Raw genomic sequence first — 22898 nt, forward strand, 5'->3', positions numbered from 1 at the left:
GTTGGATTGAAAAAGGCTTTGAAATTTTTTTGCAACAGTCTTATTCCTCTGATTTTAACATTTAGTCTGCCTGAATGAGATGGTAGTCAATCAGATTCGTTATCCAACTATCAGTAGTTCAAACCCCGAGATGGAAGATTTCTTAGTGCTAAATAAGTTAATGGCTCAATCCATAAAAAGGGTCATTAAGACTGCTTAATTAATATGTAATACTTATTTTTTAACCATGATTACATTTTTTTTACTTCAGTCAAATTTAAACATTTCATATACATTTCCAAAAAAAAAATATTGAAAACTTTGATATTTACTAATTTTATTCATATTGTAACGTGTGAAATTGTTTTAAACTAGAAAGATTCATGAAAATTAACAATAATATAAAATTTAAAAAAAACATAAGTTAAAAATAACCCTTGATTTTGAGAAGTATACCATTACGGTTTATTTTCAATTAACGGGCCATTTTACATGATCATTCAAAATTGGTCCGCGGGCCACAAAAAATCACTTCGCGGGCCACGTTTGGCCCGCGGGCCATACTTTGGTCACCCCTGCCCTAGTGGGACAAACTTGTCTTGCGTTTTTCTCAGTTTGCTGTTTTTGCATATGGGACATTAATGCGAACATGCGAAAAACTCAGGAAGCGTGAAGATCTCCGGTAACGTCTGCTTGTCTCGGTGGAGTACTGCTCCCAGATGCGGCCACTCTAGCGGTCGAGCTCGATGTCTTCGGAAGTTGGCGGGACGGGGCGCTTTCTTCTTCTCGTCCTGCTCCTCGAGGTACTTTTTCCCGCGCGGCACAGCCACGGAAATTCACCGTGCGGTTTCCGCCACTGTTCGCGCACTTGACGCGCGCTTTGTGCTGCTGGGCGCATTCCCCCAGCTGGATTCGATTATCCGAAGTGATTTTTTTTTTCCGAGGCCTTCGGATAATCGAGTCTTGACTGTATTCACATGTCCATTTTTATGACCAGTCCGTAACATTATATTGAGCCTTTTTCCATCAAAATTTATTCCACTTTGATCAGTTTTGTTTTCAAAGGAATAAGCTCTGATCACATTAGTCGTGCTACCTTAATCTTCCGCAAATCTCCCAAATAACGTGTGAATATCTGTGCCTTGATCTCGGGTAGCGTGCGCGCGAAAATCCTCCGCGCACGTCTCTCGAAAGGTACGACTGCGGTGTTCATATTTCCACAAGCTAGCTGAAAGAATTTTCCGCCACCAAGTTTTGTACGTGTGTGCGCGTGTTTGTCTCTGTGTTTGTGCCCGATGGCACTTTTTGGCCGTTTAAAGAAGTGGCGTGCCGTGTGCAGTTCGATACATAGACTACCGAGTGCACGCCACCCCATTCAATCATTCGAATTACGACGGTTGATAGTGTCAGAGATATTCCGCCGCGTGGAGTTTGTGGGTGAGCAAAGTGAGATTTTTTTATTCTTCGACGACGAGGAGGTCTCTACTGGACGACCTCCCGTTTACCTGGGCACACGCGTCCTAGATTTTTTTTGCTCGTCTCGGTGCGACACGTTCCGCGAGGCAACTGCTGCTGGCTGCCGGTGGGACCAGAACCTGCACGATCAGTCTGCAAGGATCGCTCGGCTCGATACCATCGAAAAGTGCAGTGTGCTCCGCTGATTTTAAAGCCCCAGTGTCGAATAGAACAGTGTGAAGGTTATTGGAACTAAAAGCAAGACATATCTAAAGGACACTCAATGGACTGTGAAAAGTGCAACATTTGGGAAAAACTTCAACTATACGTGAACAACTATTCTTCTGGAGAACGAAAAGTGAAAAAAAAAATCCTTGAACCAAAAAACAACTCAAAGTGACGACGGCGACTTAAAATAAGTGACCAGTCAAACCAGTTCATGGCAAAGTGACACAAAATTTGAGAAGTGATGTGCGAAAAATAAACTCAACCTCGTCCGCGAGAGAAAAATAAACCAGTGTCCAGAATGACGATGATCTGCTAATTGTGGCTACAGCTATTTTTGGGCGACGAAAACTCGCTACATTTGAGGACCGTATTTTCTCGAAGAAACCGCCTCACGGAGTCGTACTGCAATTTTGCCACGAAAATTATGCAATCCCAATTGTCGGAATGGAATTTTCACGCCCCATCCCCATGGAAGGTGGTGCCTGTGAGTGTGTGTGTGAGTGTTTGTGCGGCGAAATGCATTGCCCGGAGAAAATTGCTATTTTTAGGCGCTTGATCGTGGGTTTTGCTGCAGCCAAAATGCTGATGAGCTGGCAAGTTGGAAAATTGTGGAGGTGATTTGTGGCGTTTTGATTGCATTTTTTTTTCCTTGAGAAAAAGATTTTTTTTTTCTTTAAATTAAAACACATCACTGTTTCCTTGAAAATGTAAATCAGATTATCAAAAATATTGATTTATGCATTTGTATGTATTTTTTGCACAAGTCGTAGGAAAAGTTTCAACTTCGAAAAGTTCATCTTTTCAGCACTCAAATTATTTATTTTATTTTTTGTTTTGAACTGTTTATTTTGCAACATACATTCAAAATCAGATAAGTTTAGGAAATTGTTGTTTAATCGGCCGCAAAATAGTATGAATTTGAGAAATAGGATTATTTTCAACTCCTCCATTCCCCCCTTCAATTATAAATTAAGTATCAATTCACAACAATCATAATTTTGGCTAAAATTACGAAATATTTTTCTACTCTTGCAATCAGCGATTTGTTTTGTCATTTTTTGCTGCTCATGGTCAATGGAATGCAAATGTCTAAAGAAAAATTAAGATAAAGATTAGCTCATAACCGAAAAAACAGAAATCGAGGAAATTATAAAAAATGATGCACTGCTCATATTTGAAATAATTGACATGAATTCTGTATCACAGATTCACAGACATATAGTACAGATATTTTTTGAAAACTAGAACTAAGATATTCGAGAACTCTTCATGTTTCAAACAAAATGAAACTTCAGAGAAATTTATTCCTCCGAAAAAACATTCATATTTTTTAGGTTATAATCGTATTTTTTAAATAATCGTATTTAAGACACTTTAAAAAAAAACGACCAAAAATGGCAGAGAAATTCACGCATTTCACAAGCAATTTGAAAATAATTATAAGCATTACATTTTGTTGAAAATGCCCTAGATTTTTTTTAGTTTTCAGCAAAAACATTCAAAACAAAAACATTATATTGCATCCTCATTCCCCCCCCAAGAATGGTCAAATTCCCTCCCAGGGGGGAATTCCTCACCGGTTGAGAAACACTGTTTTAACATCATCTTTTTAAAACATTCCAAATAAAAACAAAAGGTAAAAAAAACTGTAAACTTAACTATATATTGTTAGTGAAAACATTAAATATGTTCTGCCATGATTATTTTATGATTAACCAAAATCAATTTCAGCAGCTTATTTTATATAGTTTAAACTGCTGATCGAAAAATTTTAAATGTTAAACCTAATCATTTTCAAAGTATTCAAAATAATGCAGAAATAAATAACTGTAAACAAAACACAATATTTTCAGATAAAAAATGCTACATTTTTAAATAATTTGTGTCATTTTTCATCAACTCATTTTCTTTAGTATAAGCTTCTGATCACAATAAATGACAAAAGTTACAACAAAAAATTAATGATATTTTAAGATATTATTGAAAATTTTGGTATCATTGTTCATGATCTAAATGTTTCCATTCTGAATCATTGAAAAAATCAAAAATATCTAATAAACGTAATTCAAAGGAGGTATTGAACTATGACAATTGCACTTATTCCTACTTGATTGTTTGCCAAACTCGCAAACTTATTTGCGGCAAACTCCAAACAAAGCCAAATGTATGCAGGCTGACGCTTCTGCTTACAAATACAGACAAACAAACAAAGCAGACAAACTGTCAAAAAGTGCGAGTTTGTTTGGCATAGTCTAAAAACTCCTTAAACGGTCAACATTTCAGAATCTGCACTGTTTAAAAAAGTAAAAGATATGTTGAATCGAATTGAAATGCAAATCATTATCAAATAAAAAAAAAATATCATTCAAATACAACCAATTAGGAAGCTTATATTATAAAAGAAAAGATATATTATTCCAAGTTAGCGTACAAAAAGCAACACCGAACCAATTCATTTGCAAAATATTAATGGAGAATCATGATCAGCCATGCAACTCCACAGAACAAAAATAGTTCAAATGTTTTGGTGGAGCCGCATGATACTTGATAAATGTCGTGCTACAAGGTCCTAGAAATAACAATCTTGATTTGATGAATACTCCAGATATTCTAAAAAATCAAACAGAATTAGACAAAATCGGACCGCAAAAACGCAAAATATGAAAATGTCCAGCTGTAGAAAGTGACCCTACCACCTTCCTTCTGCCTTCCTATACCGGTATCCAAAATGCAACAAAAAGTATTTATAAACCGTCGTGGACTAGTTTTCCGACGACCGGTTCAACATGGCTCCTTGCCAAAAGAGCGTTTTGTTGCTCTTTATTTCAGATAGAGTAAATGCGGTGATTTGTTTCAAATTTTAAAATTTTTATTTTGAATTTCCTAAACAACAATCTTATGAACTTTATTAAAGTGTGTTTAATGCTATATTAGGAAAAAATAAAGAAATCTTAACCAAAAATTGTTTCTTTACCCTTTTAAAAGCAAAAAAACACCTGGCGGAATTTGTTTTTCACCGACTTGTCTTTATTTTTACTAAAAGGAAGAGGGAAACTCGCTGAAGTGGAACGGATGCGTTTTTTGCCCACTGCACCACAGCGAAATCGGGCGAGGAAAAGTGCGTGTGCCACACGGCTGGCGTGGGTGGGAGAAACACACTTCTACTGTGCGTGGGTGTGAATCTCGTGAGTTGATTCTTGACACACAGCAAAAAAAAAGCAACAAGAGAGAGTGAAAAACACGCGTGGAATGTTGCCCGTTGGATTCAGGCAATTTATCTGACGATGTGCCAGCACGAGAAGGTAATTAAGATTGAGGATTTTTTATACTCTTGAGAGTGGGAAGTAATGCTTTGCTGACTGTGGAATGATGGGTGAACATAATTATTTCACCAATTTGTACGAGTGAAAACACTTGCATAACTCAGCGGCACAAGAACGCAATTATTTAGCTGAAAGTGACAAGATGAAGAAAAAATTGGATGTGAAATTAAATTTTGAGTCACAAGCTGTCGTGTCGTGTGGCTACTGACACTAATCAATCTTTGAAATTTTACTTGGTATGATGTAGATATTTTTATTTTCTTATTTTTTGAACAACGTGTCTTGTTTTTTTGTGTGACACCGTTCTTTTAACACCAACTTTGTCCAACTTGACAGGTCTAACTATACATCATTTACATTTTTTAATTAATTATGCCTAAATACCTAAAAATTGAAAAAAAACAACAGTTTCTGATTTAAAAATACACAGGACCGCTCATGTCACCGATAAAACGTTAACGGAGAGATCTAAACTATCATTTTGACTCAGAAGCAAAGTGGCTCCGGCTCGAGTCTTGGTGGCATAAAAGCATTTTCATGAGCTTGAAGGTAAATTCTATTTTATCAGTAATAAGGTAAAAATTGACGAAAGTTAGTCGTTTTCTGACATCTCAAGATCCCCTACAGCTGCCTCAAACCCATAACGACAAGCTCCATTAGCTCGACCCCTTCCCACAAGATCTGCTAGCAAACCTCAAAACTGCACGCATCCGATCAAAGCAACCATCATCGCGTGAAGAAGACCCGCGTCGAACAGGTGGCAAGGAACCAAAATTAGCGCAAACCTCTCCCTCCCATCGCCGAAACAACATCTCGCCTACTAGATTTCCGTCAAACCGCGAATCCCTCGCACGCAACTGCAACACTGTTGCAGCTGCTGCTGCTTCTTCGCTAGTTGATGCCGCAACGCGTGACTTGGATTGCGCGACCACAGGCCCGACCTACGACGTAACGTAAACAGAACTCGCCGCACGGCGACAACATCGGCGCCGCTGAACGTCTGCTGTTCAGACTGTTGGCTTATTTTTAGCGCGCGATTGCGTTGCAAAGTTGCATCGCCGCACACTGCACTGCACTTGTGCACAAACGCACACAGAGTGCACCAACACAGCGGAGAGTGTTCGGTTGTTGACAGTAGCCACGGCGCTCCCGGGTGTCGTAGGACCGCGGTCATTCGACATACGGTTTATAAGATCCAGGTTGCAAGAACAACATTCAGTAAGTTGCATAGATGTTTCAAGAAGGTTGCAATATGTATGAGTTGAACAACACATTGCACTTGTTAACTCTCCACATTACATCTCCATATTTGGGACATGCTGAACTGGAATTCTTAATTCAATGTGCTCTCATCTAAGTTGCGTAGACAACTTTAGCCTTTGTGTCAGTTAAAGACATTGATTGAAGCAGGTATTTTGTTTAGCAAAACCTGCCCAACAGGACTACTAGATCATTCGCGGTCGAACCAACGACGTTCAACGGTCCATCGTCCAAGCCTACTATAGTATACAGTGTATGGCTGTTATCTAATCGACCAATGCACGATCGTGAACCGACGTGATCGCACGGCTCTTCACTAACCCGATTCGTCGTGAACCGCCTGCAGTACGTTCTTCGTGGTGTCCTCCGGCGGTTGTGCAATGTAAAATACGGTCCTCTACCTTTCAACCGAACCTCCACAAGTTCCACAAACACACATGTAAAAAGAGATCCCTCAGTAGCTGCCACCACCAGTAGACGATCCTCGCAAAAAGATTAATCGCGCGTTTCTCCAGAAGAATAGTTTTTGCAAATAGCCAAGGCTTAGGACTTGTTGTGACTTGAAGTGTGCCCAGTGTTTCCGCGATAATTTTCACATAAGATTCATGTATAATCTCTTCCTTCTTTTCCGCAAAAATCCACATAAAAAACGACTACGTAACCAACTGCGTTCGTGTGTATGTGTATAACTCCCGAAAAAAAAATCATCACGGAATCTAGGCCGGAGAATAAGAATCTTTCACATCGACTAAACGACGAAAAAGTTCCGAGTGTGCGTGCGTGTTAGTGTGCAAAAGCCCCTTTGAGGTCCGAATTTCTACACCTTGTGAAACTAGATCCAGAACCGAGAACCAGCCAAGATGCCGTTCAAGCCAGCTGAGAACCCCAAGTGCCCCAAGTGCGGCAAGTCGGTCTACGCCGCCGAGGAACGAGTCGCCGGTGGACACAAATGGCACAAAGGATGCTTCAAGTGCGGTAAGTACAAGAGAAAAAAGCAAAAAAAAAAAAAACTGAAGTTACGCAACGTTTTCTTCCCCCCCGTAACCGTTCAAAAACTCGTTAAACGCACACAAACTCACAGAACGCACGATCACGATCGTGAATGCTCGTCACGACCGACGTAAACGCGCGAAGTGTTCCTTTGTTGACACATTTGCCGACGATCGGTCTCGTGAGAAGAGTGTTGGGTGTTGTTGTGCGTCCTCCGAAATGACCGGCTTGTTAGAAGTGTTTCTTATTTCTTTGCTTCTTTACACTTTAAAATGGGGAAGCCATAAAAATAAAAATAACCATTCTCGAGCGAGTGACGTAGATTTTTATTCGCGTTGACAGCTGTTGCGTTGTTAGGCGGTGGGAAATGATTTAACGAACGAGTGCGCTGTTTTTAGATGGTGTCGGTAAAAATTAACTGAACTAAATGAATATTTTTATAATTTAAATTGGGTCCTAAAACAAAAATTAAATTTAAGATATTATTGTTCACAACGATAATGCTAAATTTTCTGAGTACTATGACCCTTTGTACGACCGCAAAGGATAAATAACTTCGAATTCTTGGTAGAAAAGGTCCTAATTGAGAGCTCGTTCCAAGGGGGGAAAAATCTAGTCTTGTCAATTTATTTATTTTTTTTGCATGAAAATAAAAAAAAAATATTTGAACTGGTTTTTAATCGTATTTTTTACACTTAAATTAAAAAATTACGTAGAGCTTTAGGTACCTATTGTCAATCTAAAAAAGTGGGTTGGGCTTTAAAATAAAAAAATTAAAAAATACAAAAATTTAAATAACAAGCCATAGTCTTCAAGCCTGGTACTAACATTTGAATGAGAAGTGTTTTAAAATACATATTTCAATTCCGTCGTGAAACTACTTACTTTTCCTGTCATTCTTGAACGACGAAATAGCCTACTTTTCTGTACCAAAAATAACAGAATCGAATAGCAACACTTTTCAAAATAAATGCTGAAAAGTTTTACTTTTCAGCACTCAAATGGTTGCTGAAAAGTTGAACTTTTCAGCACTTGTTTCGAAAAGTAACACTTTTCAACATTTTTTTGATTTAAACGATTTATTGACAAAATACATAAAAATTTGACATAAAATTTCACTCAGTTTGACATAAAATTTCACTCAATGTTGTATGGAACTCGTTGCAAAACTTGATTTTTTCAGCACTCTTCGTATTTATCCAACTCGGTGAACCTCGTTGGATAAATGTACGACTCGTGCTGAAAAAATCCTCTTTTTGCAACATGTTGCATAAACTACTATTTTGCAACTCCGCTGTGAAACTGCCGACTTTTCCTGTTCTTCTGGAGAACTGAAATGGCCTACTTTTCCCTATCAAAAATAACAGAATGGAAAATTAATACCTTTCAATACCAGTGCTGAAAAGTTCTATTGAACTTTTGAACACTAGTATCGAAAAGTGAAAAAAAATGTTTTTTTTTTGTGTTTTGAACGGTGAATTTCCTAAACCCATGAATGTTTGACATAAAATTTCATTCAAGAAGCGTTTTTCGGAATTGAAAAAAATGTTGTTAGCAACTCGTTGCAAAACTTTATTTTTTCAGCACTCATCGTATTTATCCAACTCGGTAAACCTCGTTGGATAAAGGTTCAACTCGTGCTGAAAAAAATCTTCTATTTGCAACTTGTTGCATAAACTACTGTTTACACTTGCCCTAATGTTTTGCAAACATAGTTTTCAAAATATCTAAGTATTGATGAAATTATTTTCTAGCCGAAAAAAAAACCTTTTTGCTGCGCTGTACAACGGAATTTCACAAAAATTTAAAATATTTTTAAACAAACTTGAACCTGTTAAAAATGTTTATAAACACAGGGGAATGCATTCTAAAATATTTAAAGGTGATTTCACTCACAGTTCCGTTAAAATTTTGAAGATTTTTGAAAAATATTTTTTGAACCGATTTTGAAGGGCAACATAAACTTTGAAATATATTTGCAACAGCCTTAAATACAAGTAAAACATCAGCTCTTTCAATATGACAACGCGTACCCATTGGGATGTAACAAAAATGACTTTTTGGCGGGCATTCAGGGGCTGGTTCCGGTGGGAGTACTGAGTCTAAATCCCAAATATGAGCTTGATTGGACGTAACAGCAGCTGGCGCTCCGCCCTTGAATTTTAAATGGAATTTAACCCGTAAAAAAGATTTTTTGAAAAATGTCAATTTTTGAGGCACTTTGGCCACCAATGCCAATCAAAGTAAGACTGTTAAGTTAAGACGTTAGATCATTCCAATGGAGCACCCGCAGTCGAGCAGTTTTTGACAGTTCGCTCCATAAGAAATACATTGTAGAAAAAAGCAAAAACTGCTCGAATGGAAGTGCTCCATTGTAGGAGTCATCTTCTTGGTGTTGGTACAGACAAAAATGTACCAGGCCAAGCCTTATTTTGCGAATTGAAATCTTGCAATAAAAACCGCTAAGACTCGTGGGTTATACTGCCTTGGTTTTGTTTGTTTTTCTTCAAAGTTGTTGAAATAAACTGATTATAGGAAATATCGTTTGTACCTTTACTCTATCGATTTTTTCTATAGCAAAAAAAATCTAAATAGGGGAACTATACCCTCTCTCAGCCTATTTCTATTATCGGCCTATCAGCACTTTGATCATGAATTACAGCTTAAATAAAGTGTTTTCGACTGTTCCAAAGTAATAAATAGCTCAAATCTAAGTGAGCAAGCAACTCTTCATTGTTGATACATCTGAAAATGTCGATTTAATAGCGGAAAACGGCAAAAGTGATGAGAATTGGTCGAATGGCTTAGTGTGATTAAAATGGGTATATTTCCCCTACCTTGTCCTTAATTTAAATTGACATTTCATTCGACGCTTACGCAAAATGGCGCCCACGGCCCTAGCATAACGAGCCAAACAGCTGCTTCTGCAGTGGCCAACTCCGCACACTCTTAATTAACATTTCGTCGTCGGTCGCCGCCGGCATCCAACGCACCCCCAAAAACGAGGTCACCCGTCTCCGTCGCCTGTCGAAACTTGTCGGCTGCGGCACGTTGCCAAGAATTTTTCAATTAGAGTTATTTATTTGGCAACCGTGCGGCTCCACGAATGCACTTCGGTCACGACAAATGACCCCAAGCCAGGCCAGTAGACTCGGCTCGAAAGGGGGCTTTTTTCAAAATTTTGGGATTACTTTAAAATAATATCCAGACAATTTCGTGTCATGTTCCAAAATTTAAATAAAAAAATTAAAGAAAAAAATACTTCTTTGTATTCCATAGTGCAAAACTTGATGGGATAACTTTTCATCGTCCCCTTCTTAATGAGACGTGACATTTGGCCATTCCAGAAGGCAGTTTAACCACAAATTCTCGTGAAAATTGGAAAGCAATTTATTTTTAATTTTTGACTTTTCCGGAGCCGGAGCGGGCCCGGATGTCGGCAGTTTACACATAGTGCCACAATGTTTATGGCCCCGAGATTGTGGTGAAAATTGCACACGAAACCACCCCTCTAGAGTGAACGCATGTGTGGCGCACCAGGCGCCTAGTTAGTTATCTAAATTTAGCGGTTTGTTAGCGCGTTTTTTTCGGCGGATTGATTTGCTACATTTAACTTTTTGATTGATTGATCTTCTAAATGGAGCAGAAACAGGACAAAATTAAATTGTAATTACTTTTGAAAAAATCTGAAATATAATTTATCGTTTAAAATATAAAAGAAATATGCAAAACTAAACCAATTAGGATCGACTTTTTCCACAGAGGTGGATTCCATAAGTCCAAAGTACATTTTTTTTTATCAAATATAAATCAGAAACGGGGTAAATTGACATGTTAACATGTTCACAATAAAAAAGGGAACGATAAACATAAGATCTAACACTAACTTGACCAAAAACTGAATACTCCATTAAAATACAACTTCATGATTAGTTTAATGGAGATGCTTGGTTAATCAGAAGTATGTCTCGATTTTGGATTTCTAATCAATATCTTCAACTTTTAGCTGAACTTGTTTTCCATAATTCATTTTCTATCAAGATGAACAAATTTAAACATCCTATATTGTCTTCTCACCAATCACAAAATTATTGTTTTATATTAATCACAAAAACCACATTAAGTCAGTAGATTTCTTCACACCCAAAATCTCAAACCTATTTTTTAAAGAATTTATGTCTGATTTAAAAAAAATACCAGTATAACCTTCTAATAACACTATTTGTTTCATTCTCCTCCCCTAGGAATGTGCGGCAAGATGCTCGACTCGACCAACTGCGCCGAGCACGAGAACGAGCTGTACTGCAAAAATTGCCACGGCCGCAAGTACGGACCCAAGGGTTACGGATTCGGTGGCGGTGCCGGCTGCCTGTCGATGGACTCCGGTGCCCAATTCCAGACCGAAGGGTAAGTGTCCCCCTCTAATTGGTTTCTCCTTCGCATAAAAATGAGTGTGTGTCTCCGTGTCGTAACTCCCAATTCAAGAGTAGTTTTGATAAACGCACACTTTCAAGTCTAAATTGGTTAAAAAATAGTCCCCTTTATTGGTATGAGGGAGTCCAACCGGTTTTATTTTCAGTTCAAACATTGAGAATTGATTTACGTGAATTGAATAACGATAAATCAATTCACAATCTCTACAAGGAGCACTTGAGTTTGGTGTAGACAGGCCTTTCCTTAGACTTTTGCCTTACAGTATCATCTACATTGATCAGTAAACATTCGACTAATCAGATTCCATATCTTAAATCCAAGACAATTTCATAAGGGCCTTTTTCCATTTTGTTTTTTGACATTTCGGTTTCGCTAAAAGGTTGATTTAATGATTTCTACGTTAAGAGCATCCATGTAGAACATTTAGGACATTGTTGTACAAAAAAAAACTTAAACGGAAACTCTTAACATTCTCTACGTACACGGAGAAAAATGAGTTCCCAAAATTGTGAACAAACGTTCACGATTGTTTGAACAAAGTGTTCAAATTTCATGGTTCGATTTCCACGATTTTGGGAACTATTTTTTCTCCGTGTACCCAAACTTACCCGGAGTGTTTTCAAATGTTTAGTTCACCCCTTTTCTCCCGTGTTGATGAAATGATAAGTTTTTTTTTTTTGTTAGTTTTCTAGAACTTTTTTGTAAACCTGTCCATTGAATTTTAAAAAATTGCTTGAAACTAACGACAAATTCAATTTTTAATTTATTTCTTATCAAGCAATTATTAAATTCAATTTTGTTGATTACGATATACATATGTAAACCCTTCGATGCATGCTGATTTACTTCATTTTCTGTTCTTCATTTCTCTTGTTTCATAAAAATATATATAAAAATGCGACACCACCTGCAACTACCACCACCACAACCACCAAAAACCACCAACCACCACCGCAAATGCTACTATATATATTTTAACATCCACTGACTATCACCAAACCACCACTACAACCAAACAATCAACCACTGTCATTCCAGCAAGTAAACTCTGCCAGTGTCGTAATACAAGTCCCAACCGGCACCAGTTGAACGATAAGATCTTTTAAAAAAATCCCGTTTAGGAGAGAGTAAGAGAGAGAAAGAGAGAGTAAGCAGATTATTTTAAAAAATAAACAATGAAGAAAACTTCACAAAACTTCAACACAACGAGCAAAAGTTTTTTCCTCAAATTTTGGCACCATGAGAAAGTCATTTAACGCGCGCACACACAACAAACGTCGTAATATTGAGGAGAATATAAACTAAATCTAACAATTTTGTACTTTGAAAAAACATCGTATTTGCCAGGCATACTATAAATAATTCTTCCTTGTATTCTATATCATTAAAACATAAACACACATACACAGATATGAATATCTAAGTAAAGTTGAGTAATACATATGAACGACGATAGTTTCGGGTTTTGTTTCGTTTTAAATGATTGTAGAGTGTTCAAACAAAATAAGTATTTTTGTTAATCAAAGTAAAGATAATGTGTTCTGTTATGCAACCATGAGAAAAAAAAACACAAGTAAATGCAGCATACCAACGGAGTCAAATATTTAACCCAAGTTTAGTTTGTAGGAAGCTTCTTGAATTGTGAAATTTTTACTGATTTTTGGCCACTTCGTAAAATGTAAAACAATTAAATGAAATAAATTGATTTTGAATAAATCACCTGTGACTAATTTCATTATGTTTTATATATTGTCACGCGCGAACTAAGGATTTTGATTATTATGTGATTTCGAAAACTTTCAATGTTGATAGCACATGCTTGGTAAATAAAACTAAAATCACCAATACACACAAAACTCACGTCGCACCATTGAAAAATAAATGTAAATTACACCGTAAACAAAAGTGCAGTGCCCAAATGTACACACGCTTGAACAAAGCCCATCAACATACTCGAAAACACAGAAACATTCAAAAACCTTTCTCGAAACGTCATCCAAGTGACCCGTCGCATACATACAACCACACTGTATGTCCCCCTCGGTCAGTCTCATATCTCCACTTTTGATAGTAGGCGGAGAAAATGCCCTCCCTGTTTTGTCCATTGTTCCACTTTACATGTGTGTGTGTCCCATGCATATCAACCGTCTATTGGACCGTGTCTGATGTATTTGTTGCGTATCTCGAACTGTCCCTGAAACAATACATACAAAGCAAACCCCCGTGTAAAGCCAAACATAAATCCAAAACAAAGCCACAACCTGAAACGTCTGGCGTGTCGCCTCTCTTGTACGTGTATTTTGACATTTGATCGGTGAGCCACTTTGTTATCTGTTGTTTTTTGTCGTGTTATTGTTGTAACCCCTAATGTTTCCTCCAAGTTTTGTTTGACTCTCTTTTGTTTGTGTAGCGTCTCTACCCTTTCCACTATCCATTTTGTGTAACAGTTATTTTGACAGCTCAAACCGTTGGAAACGATGATCTTCCGAGTTTGTGTTTTTGTTTGTTTTTGTGTCTCACCAGCGCAATGTTGTATTTTGCTTGTGCTTTTGTCACACCCTCTCACATACACATTCACACTCACTCACACTCTTTTATAAATACTGCATGTATCACCCTCTTGCCTTAATCAGATCATAACACACAAATACATACACCGGTTTACCATACTAACATGTTCATACTATCTTTCTTTACTTATTCTATCCCATCGACTATCCGGCCTTCTTGGATCTTGTAAAATTGTTTAAATTTTCGCAAACAAACTATTTCTTTAATATATTTCCGTACCTCTTTCAAAAAAGGATAAGGAAAGTGCCCTGGAGTTGCAAATTGTCACTGAATAAAATTGTTGTCTAAAACTTATGAGATGTGAATTGAGACATTAGCGAAGTAAAGTCGGACACATGACTGAAAGGAAAATAAAAACGGGGGACTTGACCTTGTCCCGAGATTAAATTAAGTACACTCAACCGAGTACTGTGAGAAATGTCTATCTGTTGTACCTAATTTCTTCTCTGTGTTTTCTTTTTCAAAATAATCCAATTTATCATACATTATAAGTACACCCAACCAGGTGTACGTCGAAAGAAGTAGAAACAAAAATCCACTAATTCTGTCTTTTTTTTTCTCTTTTTCGTTTTCTCATCCATTCTCTTCCGCCATTGTTCACCACCAATACAAACAACCGTCACACATATATACCACCTGATCATTCGCCACCCCCAACAAAAAAAACACACACACAAAATCGCATACATACAGAACTAACGGGCACACTGAGCCGAAACCGATATCGAAAGCACCCGAAGGAGAAGGTTGCCCTCGTTGTGGTGGATTTGTTTACATGGCCGAGCAAATGTTGGCACGTGGAAGAGTGAGTTTCTTTTTTTTATTTTTATGTCCTATTGTTTGTGTTGTTTTTACTTTTTTTTCGCTTTTGATGCTCGAAAATGCTGCTTTTTAATGCTTTGGTTTTTCTTTGTTTGCAATTGTCGGACTTTTTTTTATTTCATCAACTCAACCCCCGGTGGTTGGTCACTTTTTCGTTTGACACTTTTTAGTTTGTACCCCGTTGGATTGACAAAGTAAAACTAAAAAGTGATGAACTATCACTTTTTACCCGGCGCTCACGCCAACTATCGAAACAAACGTTTGGTAGTGTGTGTGAACTCCATTTAAAAAGGGTGTTAAACTAAAAAGTGGCCCCATTCGTTTGACAACAGTTGGTGTCAAGCCATCGGGGTTTGAGTGTACTAAAGAATGTTGAACTATCATTTTTAAGTAAAGAGCGGTTTAACCAGTTGTCAAACTGATGTTGACATTTTGAAAACCCATTGTTCGATGATTTCCGTGCACATGATTTAAACCGTTGACAGTTGTTAGTCGTTCCAATTTGCGAATTCAGATTCCGTTTAAATATGCGAATCCGCTCTGTACAACAAAACAATTTGTTTTGCGACTATGTTATTTTATCATATTTTCATGAAAATTTTCTCAAAATATGTTAATGTTCGTTTGATTTGTAATTAAATACAAAAACTGTTTTGAAATTTGACGCCAAGCAATCATTAATTTTGATTCGCTGATATCAAATTTGATGCTTTTTAGTTGTACGCGACCTAAAATTTATCAGTTTTAGGAAAATAAATATTTTTTTACTTGCAGACTTAATAATCTAGAATTTTTACTATCTAAAGATGTTCGAACGAAATTCAGATAATCAATCTACAAAAAACACATAATTAATAGTTTCGTATTATACAGTCTGAATAGTGGCTCCAGGTCGTATTCACAACTTCAAAAATGCTAAGATTCTTCTTCTGCACGTCCTTTAAATGCTGATTACTGAACAATCGAGAAATTAAAAGTAAGAGTGTGTGCAACATGGAGTTAAACTTTCTGTGAAGTTGCTGTGAAGATTACCATAGCACTTTGAAAAGTTTAACTCCATGTTGCACGCACACACTCTCACTTTTAATTTCTCGATATGATACAGTTGACTATCCGGTGAGATGAAGATTCGATTGAAAATAAGGTACAATACCCTACTATGGGAGAGAATCATAGCAACGTTCACCAAACAAAATCAAACAAATGTCAATATCCTTAAAGCAAGAGAAAATATCGAGGAAAGAAGATAATCAAAGTACCTATGCAGTTTTAAGGGATTGAAGAACTCATCTGTAAACCGATTTGTTTTAGAGAAAAAAAATCAATTTTAAATTTTCAAGTTCGCATAAATTTTACAAATTATCATGATTATTAAAAACAATCAAAAATATTCACAAAACTATGTATTTTCTTTAAAAAAAACTCTAAATTCTGGTTATTGCAATGTGTGTACCAAAGGTTTTGAAATTTTAAATAACTATACAGTGGACTCGCTCGCTGTCGATATTGAAGGGACTGTCGAGAGTGGGAGGTTTCAAATTATAGAACATAAAATCAAGCATACTTCTTGAGAAACTTAAAATGTTTTTGGCAGCTGGAGCAATATTGATATCGAGAAGATCGACAGCTTGTCGATTCTCTGGCTGCCGATCTCTTCGTTATCAATATTTCTCCATGTACCGATGAATTCTTCAGTCTCTTCAAACTGCATACTTCGATTGTCTTTATCCTCGATATTTTTTCTTGCTCGAAGGATCTCTTCCTTGATGGTCCCTTGGATTCTTTTTGCTTTAAATATCTATTCCGGTTGTCAATAATCTCACTTTCTCATGGCTTGCATATACATTTTTCTTTGAGAAACGAATCTTTGAAGGGTGTTTGACATTTCTTTGTTTTTGTTTGCTGGACGTTGCTATGATTCTCTCCCATAGCTGGTTATCAAGAAAAAACTAATTTCAATCGAGTCTTCATTTTGCTTCGTTCTGTAAACTGATGCTTCTCTTCCTCGAAGGTCCCTTAGATATTGACAACCAGAGAGTCAACTGTACATTTTTTGAAAATGCTCCATAATTTTCACAAAGCATTTGCATTTGTGAAAAAAATAATTAAATTTTGAGTTTTTTCAGTATGGGTATCAAATGATTGGGAATTTTTCATACATTTAGACAAAAAAAATACTTTTTTGAAAACACTAAAAAAATTCTCAAAACTTCGATTTTGACAAAAAAAAAAACTCAACATTATTGCTATGTGGGCATCAAATAATCGATTTTTAAATCAAATTTCGCAAAACAAGCAGATCTTGCAATATATATCTTGCTCAATGCTTTCTTGATACTAATCTTGCCTCATTTTATTTTTTTCGCTTCGCTTCCCTAACTAACCAAAAATATCCGCAGGGCTACCACCGACGCTGCTTTAAGTGCCTAGTCTGCAACCGCACCCTGGACTCGACGATCCACTGCGATGGTCCGGACAAAGAAATCTACTGCCGAGGTAGATTAGTTAGATCTTTGTGGGAGGAATACTAAATGTTTCCTTGGTTCTCAGACGTAGATGTATAGTTGTAAATAAGCTTACCGCGCGCCAAGCGCTATCTGTTCAAGTAGCAGCGACTAATGTCTCACTAATCGGACGTGTCCAAGTACCTGTAACTTTATCTGTTTCTTTGTCCGTTGAATGTTCCTCCCGCAGGCCTACCATAAGGGATGCTTCAAGTGTGGCGAGTGCAAGAAGAATCTGGACTCGGTGAACTGCTGCGAGGGTCCGGATCGTGAAATCTACTGCCGAGGTTGGTATACGATCTGGCTCGGGCTCTGACTTGATGGTCTCTCTTGTATGTTGAATGTCGACTCTGTGTCTTTCGCAGTGTGCTACGGTAAAAAGTTTGGCCCGAAGGGATACGGCTACGGTCAAGGCGGTGGAGCCTTGCAAACCGATAGCACTGACATTATCAGGTAGGTTTCGTTTGGATAACTCTTGGTCTTTTCACTCTACCCGTGGTACTGTCACTAACTGTAACCTGTGAGAACCGTGTCCGTGTCTGTATGTGAAATGTGGATCTTACCAAGACTTGATTTGAATTGTCCTCTCCGCAGGATGCTATGCCAGTAGATTCGGTTCCCGAGGGTACGGCCACTCGGGCATATCCTTCCTGGGTCTGATGTGCGACGCTAGGGATTTAGATCTGCAAAGGTACAACCGATTCCACACTTGGTTCAGTTAGTGACTGTCACGCGTTGACCTGCGTCATAACCTAAAAATCTCCCTGAACCTAATCCAATTCCCTCATTCTCTCTCGGCAGCGAATTTTCGATCAAGCCGTCGGCCATCGACACGGGTGCCATCAAGGCTTCCCCGGGCCAGGGCTGCCCGCGCTGCGGTGGAGTCGTGTTCGCCGCCGAACAGGTTCTGTCCAAGGGCCGCGAGTGGCATCGCAAGTGCTACAAGTGCCGCGACTGTACCAAGACGCTGGACTCGATCATCGCTTGCGACGGTCCGGATAACGACGTGTACTGCAAGACCTGCTACGGCAAAAAGTGGGGCCCGCACGGATACGGATTCGCCTGCGGCTCCGGCTTCCTGCAGACCGACTGCATGACGTGAGTCCGACTTGCGCGCGCACTTTACGTGACCTTCTCAACTAACCTCCTTCCTTTCCCAGCGAGGAACAGATGGCCTCCCAGAAGCCGATGGTGATCAACGACACGACCAGCATCAAAGCGCCCGCCGGCCAGGGTTGTCCGAGGTGCGGTGGAATGGTGTTTGCCGCCGAGCAGCAGCTGGCCAAGGGCACCATGTGGCACAAGAAGTGCTTCAACTGTGCCGAGTGCCACCGGCCGCTGGATTCGATGATCGCGTGCGACGGCCCGGACAAGGAGATCCACTGCCGCGCCTGCTACGGCAAGCTGTTCGGACCGAAGGGCTTCGGCTTTGGCCACACGCCGACGCTGGTGTCGACCGATGCGCAGTCCGCCCCGGTGCTGTAAGTATCTCAATCTTGGACAGCTTGAAAAAAGTTTACAATTCCATGCCGAAATTCCAAATTCAAAATTTGAAAACTAACCCCCAACCCTATTATGTTCTCGTCCCCCTCCCATCTAATTGTTGCTCGCTACATCAGAAATGAATTTTCGCCGTTGATTGCCGATGCTTTGGCTCAGGCTATGGAAGGGTAAGCCACATGATGATCTGCGTGAGATTATGCAGTTTAGAATGACCATATTTTGCATTTGTAAATATTTTCATTCATCGATACGAAAAACTCGGGTCGAGGTGTAAAACAACACAACGCTACATCCTCCCCTTTCATCACACGAACGTCATTTTGTACAGCTTTAAATGTCTCATCTTTTGGCTTTTACAGATCCACAAAACTTGATTTCAAACCTGAAAAGTTTATATCTATTTATTTAAGAAGGTTTTGTTTAATTTATACTTCTATTTTTGCTATTCCGTTGATACCCAAAAAAAAACATATTGAAAAGCCCTTTCCAACATCCATTTGGGTGCTGAAAAGGTCATCTTTTCAGCACTTGAATCGAAAAGTAACACGTTTCGAGACGGTTTCGTAGTTTGACACTTATCCTGACGGCAAATAACATTCAAGCGTGGAAACCGAAGTTTCACTGAAAAAAGTCAAATTCAAGGAGTGTTTTCTGGAATTGCAAAAAAACGTTGTATTCAACTCGTTGCAACAAATGACTTTTTCAGCACTCGTCGAACGACTGTTACTGAGCAATTGTCTGAGATTTCGATCATTCGATTTTTTTTTGTATTTTTAAATCCGCCTGAAACTTTTTTGGTGCTATCGGGGGCCCAAAGAAGCCATTTTGCATCATTAGTTTGTCCATAAAATTTTCCATACAAATTTTGCAGCTGTCCATACAAAAAAAAATAAAAAATATAAAAATTGAAATGACAAGCCTAGGTTTCAAGATTTGGATGAAAAAAGTGTTTTAAAATGCATTCTACAGGTGTACAGTTGCTTTTCAATCATTAGTTTTGAAAATACCTAGGTATTGACGGATTTTTTTCGCAAAAAAAAAACTTTTCGTGGGACTGTACATTGGTATTTCATGAAAATTTAAAATGTTTTCAAAGGAGTTCAAACATGCTGAATATGATTACAAACGCGGGAAAATGCATTTTAACTGGTTTTCAGTTGAGTAAACTTTAATTTTCATTAAAATTTTGAAGTTTTTCGAAAAAATATATTTTTTGCCCCCTGATTATTCAGGACAACTTTGACATAAACTTTGAAAAATATTTGCAACGGCCTAACTTAACTTACTAAAGTACCTTTTCTAGGGAAATAAAAAAAGTCAACACTACACTTGGTATTCAATTCATATTTTTTACTGTTCATACTAATTTTTAGAGAAATCAAGACTTGAAGTCGAATGAGCGAGATAAAATTTGATTCTAAGAATTGACCATATCATATTTCCATCATTGTAAAAATCTTTTAAGTGTACAAAATTTGATAAATTTCATTCAAGAATTCATTAGATGTTTGGCATAATATCTAATCATATTCATTTGTTCAGCTATCCTAAGATTAATCTTAGTTAAATCAATTGGAAAAAAAATATGATACCACATGCTACATTGAAACCCACGTTCTAATCAACCGCTTTTATTCTCATCTTCCTATCCACCTTTCCCACGTTACACCCTGCGTGCAGAACCGACGTTAAGCCGATGAGCGGCCCCAAGGCCAAGGACGGCAAGGGTTGCCGCCGCTGCGGTTACGCCGTGTACGAGGCCGAAAAGATGCTGAGCAAGAACCTGGTGTGGCACAAGCGGTGCTTCAGCTGTTTCGACTGCCACAAGTCGCTCGACTCGACCAACCTGAACGACGCCCCGAACGGAGAGATCTACTGCAGAGGCTGCTACGGCCGGAACTACGGCCCACGTGGCGTCGGCTTCGGCATCGGCGCCGGAGCGCTCACGATGACCTAAGCTGCCCAACCATATCCTCCCCCTTAAAAACCCCTTACAGCAATCCTGGTTTTATTTTACTTTATTATTACAAACTCTTTTTTATATTCGTTACAATTACCAGAGAAAGAAAAGCCTAAATGTATTTTTCAAAGCTTTCCACGCGCGACGACGACAACGACAGTGGAGAGACGAACCCTTTTATTCTGCTAAACATTTCCCGCTGTCCACGAATCCGTCAAAAAATCGTTCACATTTCGTTGCTTACCGTAGTTCAAAGTCTCTGACAAATCAACCAGAAGTGTAAGATGTTAGTATGAGGGCTTTGCTGCTCAACAAAAAAAAAATGAACAATCAAATTCAACAGGAAACTTCAAAATTTTGAACCTTTAAACAGATGAGCAAATGAGCAGTCCAAAGCATCTAGTAATGTAGGCTATTGCGAACGACCAGGGCGAAGGGTTCCAAACCCTGCGATCACCAGAAAGAACAAGATCCAAAAACTGTGCAAAACTCATCTCAACTCATGTACATTCAAACAAAGCCGAACCTTACACACATAAACTGTTTAAATATTTTACTTTCCTTACAACTTACTGCGTAGAAATTGAGAGAAAGCGGCTTAGTGGTGTTTGCTTACGAGAAAACTTAACATAACATTAGAGAAGCAAATCTATTGTGAGACATACCCAAAAATCCACTTTTAACACGAACTCGTTAAGGTACGGTTAGTTTTCAAAATTTTACTTTAATTGTTTACTTTATTTACTAGATGAAGCATTGACAAACACGAATACATGCGAGAATACCAGCTTAGCCGATGTGAATTTTAACAGCAAGCTAGTGAATGGATTGAGTAACGCGACAAAAAATCTAAGTTAATTTATTACTTTAAAAAAACATCTCACACGTACACACGCACATACACGCGCAGCGGAATCAACGACACAAACGTGTTCTACATCAAACAATACACACTGACAACATATAAAATGCTAGTGCTAGATAGCGAAAGATATTAAAGAAAGTTTAAAACGACCGAAAAAATGCTACTCCTAGTTTTTATGAGGAACCTGTGGTAGGCGGTTAGATACTTTTTTATACAATTAATCTGAGATCAAAACAACAACAAAAACTGCGAAGAATTGTTTCTTTGCATCACATTTTGCTATCATCATTACTGTAATTTTGCTAATTAATAATCTATATATAATTGCGCTAAGTTAGGTAACTTATTACGTCTCGTAATGTAAAAAAAAAAACAAAAATGATATTTATTCAATAAAAATCTGCTAAAAACCTACTAACCAGTGTATTATTTTTAAAGAAAGAAAATACCGCAGCATCTACAAGGTCAGTGGTCCCGACGCATATTTGCAATGCAGGGTTGTAACGGAAAACCGAAAATAAATCAGAGCCAGATTCGTGCAAAATAAAAAAAATCGCCAACATTGTTGTGAGATTTATTGTTTTCATATAAAATGTATTGACCATAAACCAGATTTTTATTTATTTATGTATTTTAATTTTGCTAGTGTTCAAAAAATTTTAAAATCAAATAACAGGCAATTTATGGATACTAAAAAAAAGAAAGCAGGAAATTATAGTTAGAAATATTTTCAGTCCATTTTCAATATAATTTGAATTTTGATTTTTTTAAATGGCTGCTAAACTTCAAAATTTCAATGAAAATTCAAGGGCAACCAGCTGAAATCAAATTAAAATACATTCTCCTGCGTTTAAAATCATTTTTACCATGTTTGAGTTTACTAAAAAATCTTAAGATTTTTTGAAAATTTTTGATGCAAAATCTTTTTTTTCGATACAATTTTTGTTTTTGTCAGATCTTAGATTTTTTGAAAACTAATGATCGCAAAACAACTGAACTAGTGT

At 37.8% G+C, this 22898-nt stretch overlaps 1 protein-coding gene across 9 annotated transcripts; it reads left to right on the forward strand.

Annotated features, from left to right (window-relative positions):
• Positions 1-1295: 1295 nt before the first annotated feature.
• On the forward strand, positions 1296-22308 carry LOC6040955 (muscle LIM protein 1). Of its 9 annotated transcripts, none has more exons than XM_038252217.1 (10): positions 1296-1416; positions 6966-7220; positions 11480-11642; positions 14934-15045; positions 17462-17558; positions 17932-18019; positions 18368-18664; positions 18727-19047; positions 19186-19236; positions 20750-22308. In XM_038252217.1, the coding sequence occupies exons 2-10, from the start codon at positions 7106-7108 to the stop codon at positions 21024-21026; spliced, it is 1521 nt and encodes a 506-aa protein (XP_038108145.1). In that variant the 5' UTR covers positions 1296-1416; positions 6966-7105; the 3' UTR covers positions 21027-22308. The 9 variants fall into 9 exon arrangements, 8 of the variants coding, with proteins under 8 accessions (XP_038108145.1, XP_038108140.1, XP_038108144.1 ...); XM_038252212.1 differs by lacking the exon at positions 17932-18019 and adding an exon at positions 18161-18257; XM_038252216.1 differs by lacking the exon at positions 17462-17558 and adding an exon at positions 17757-17853.
• Positions 22309-22898: the final 590 nt, after the last annotated feature.

Source organism: Culex quinquefasciatus, chromosome 2 (genome assembly GCF_015732765.1).
Source record: "Culex quinquefasciatus strain JHB chromosome 2, VPISU_Cqui_1.0_pri_paternal, whole genome shotgun sequence".
NCBI lineage: Eukaryota > Metazoa > Arthropoda > Insecta > Diptera > Culicidae > Culex > Culex quinquefasciatus.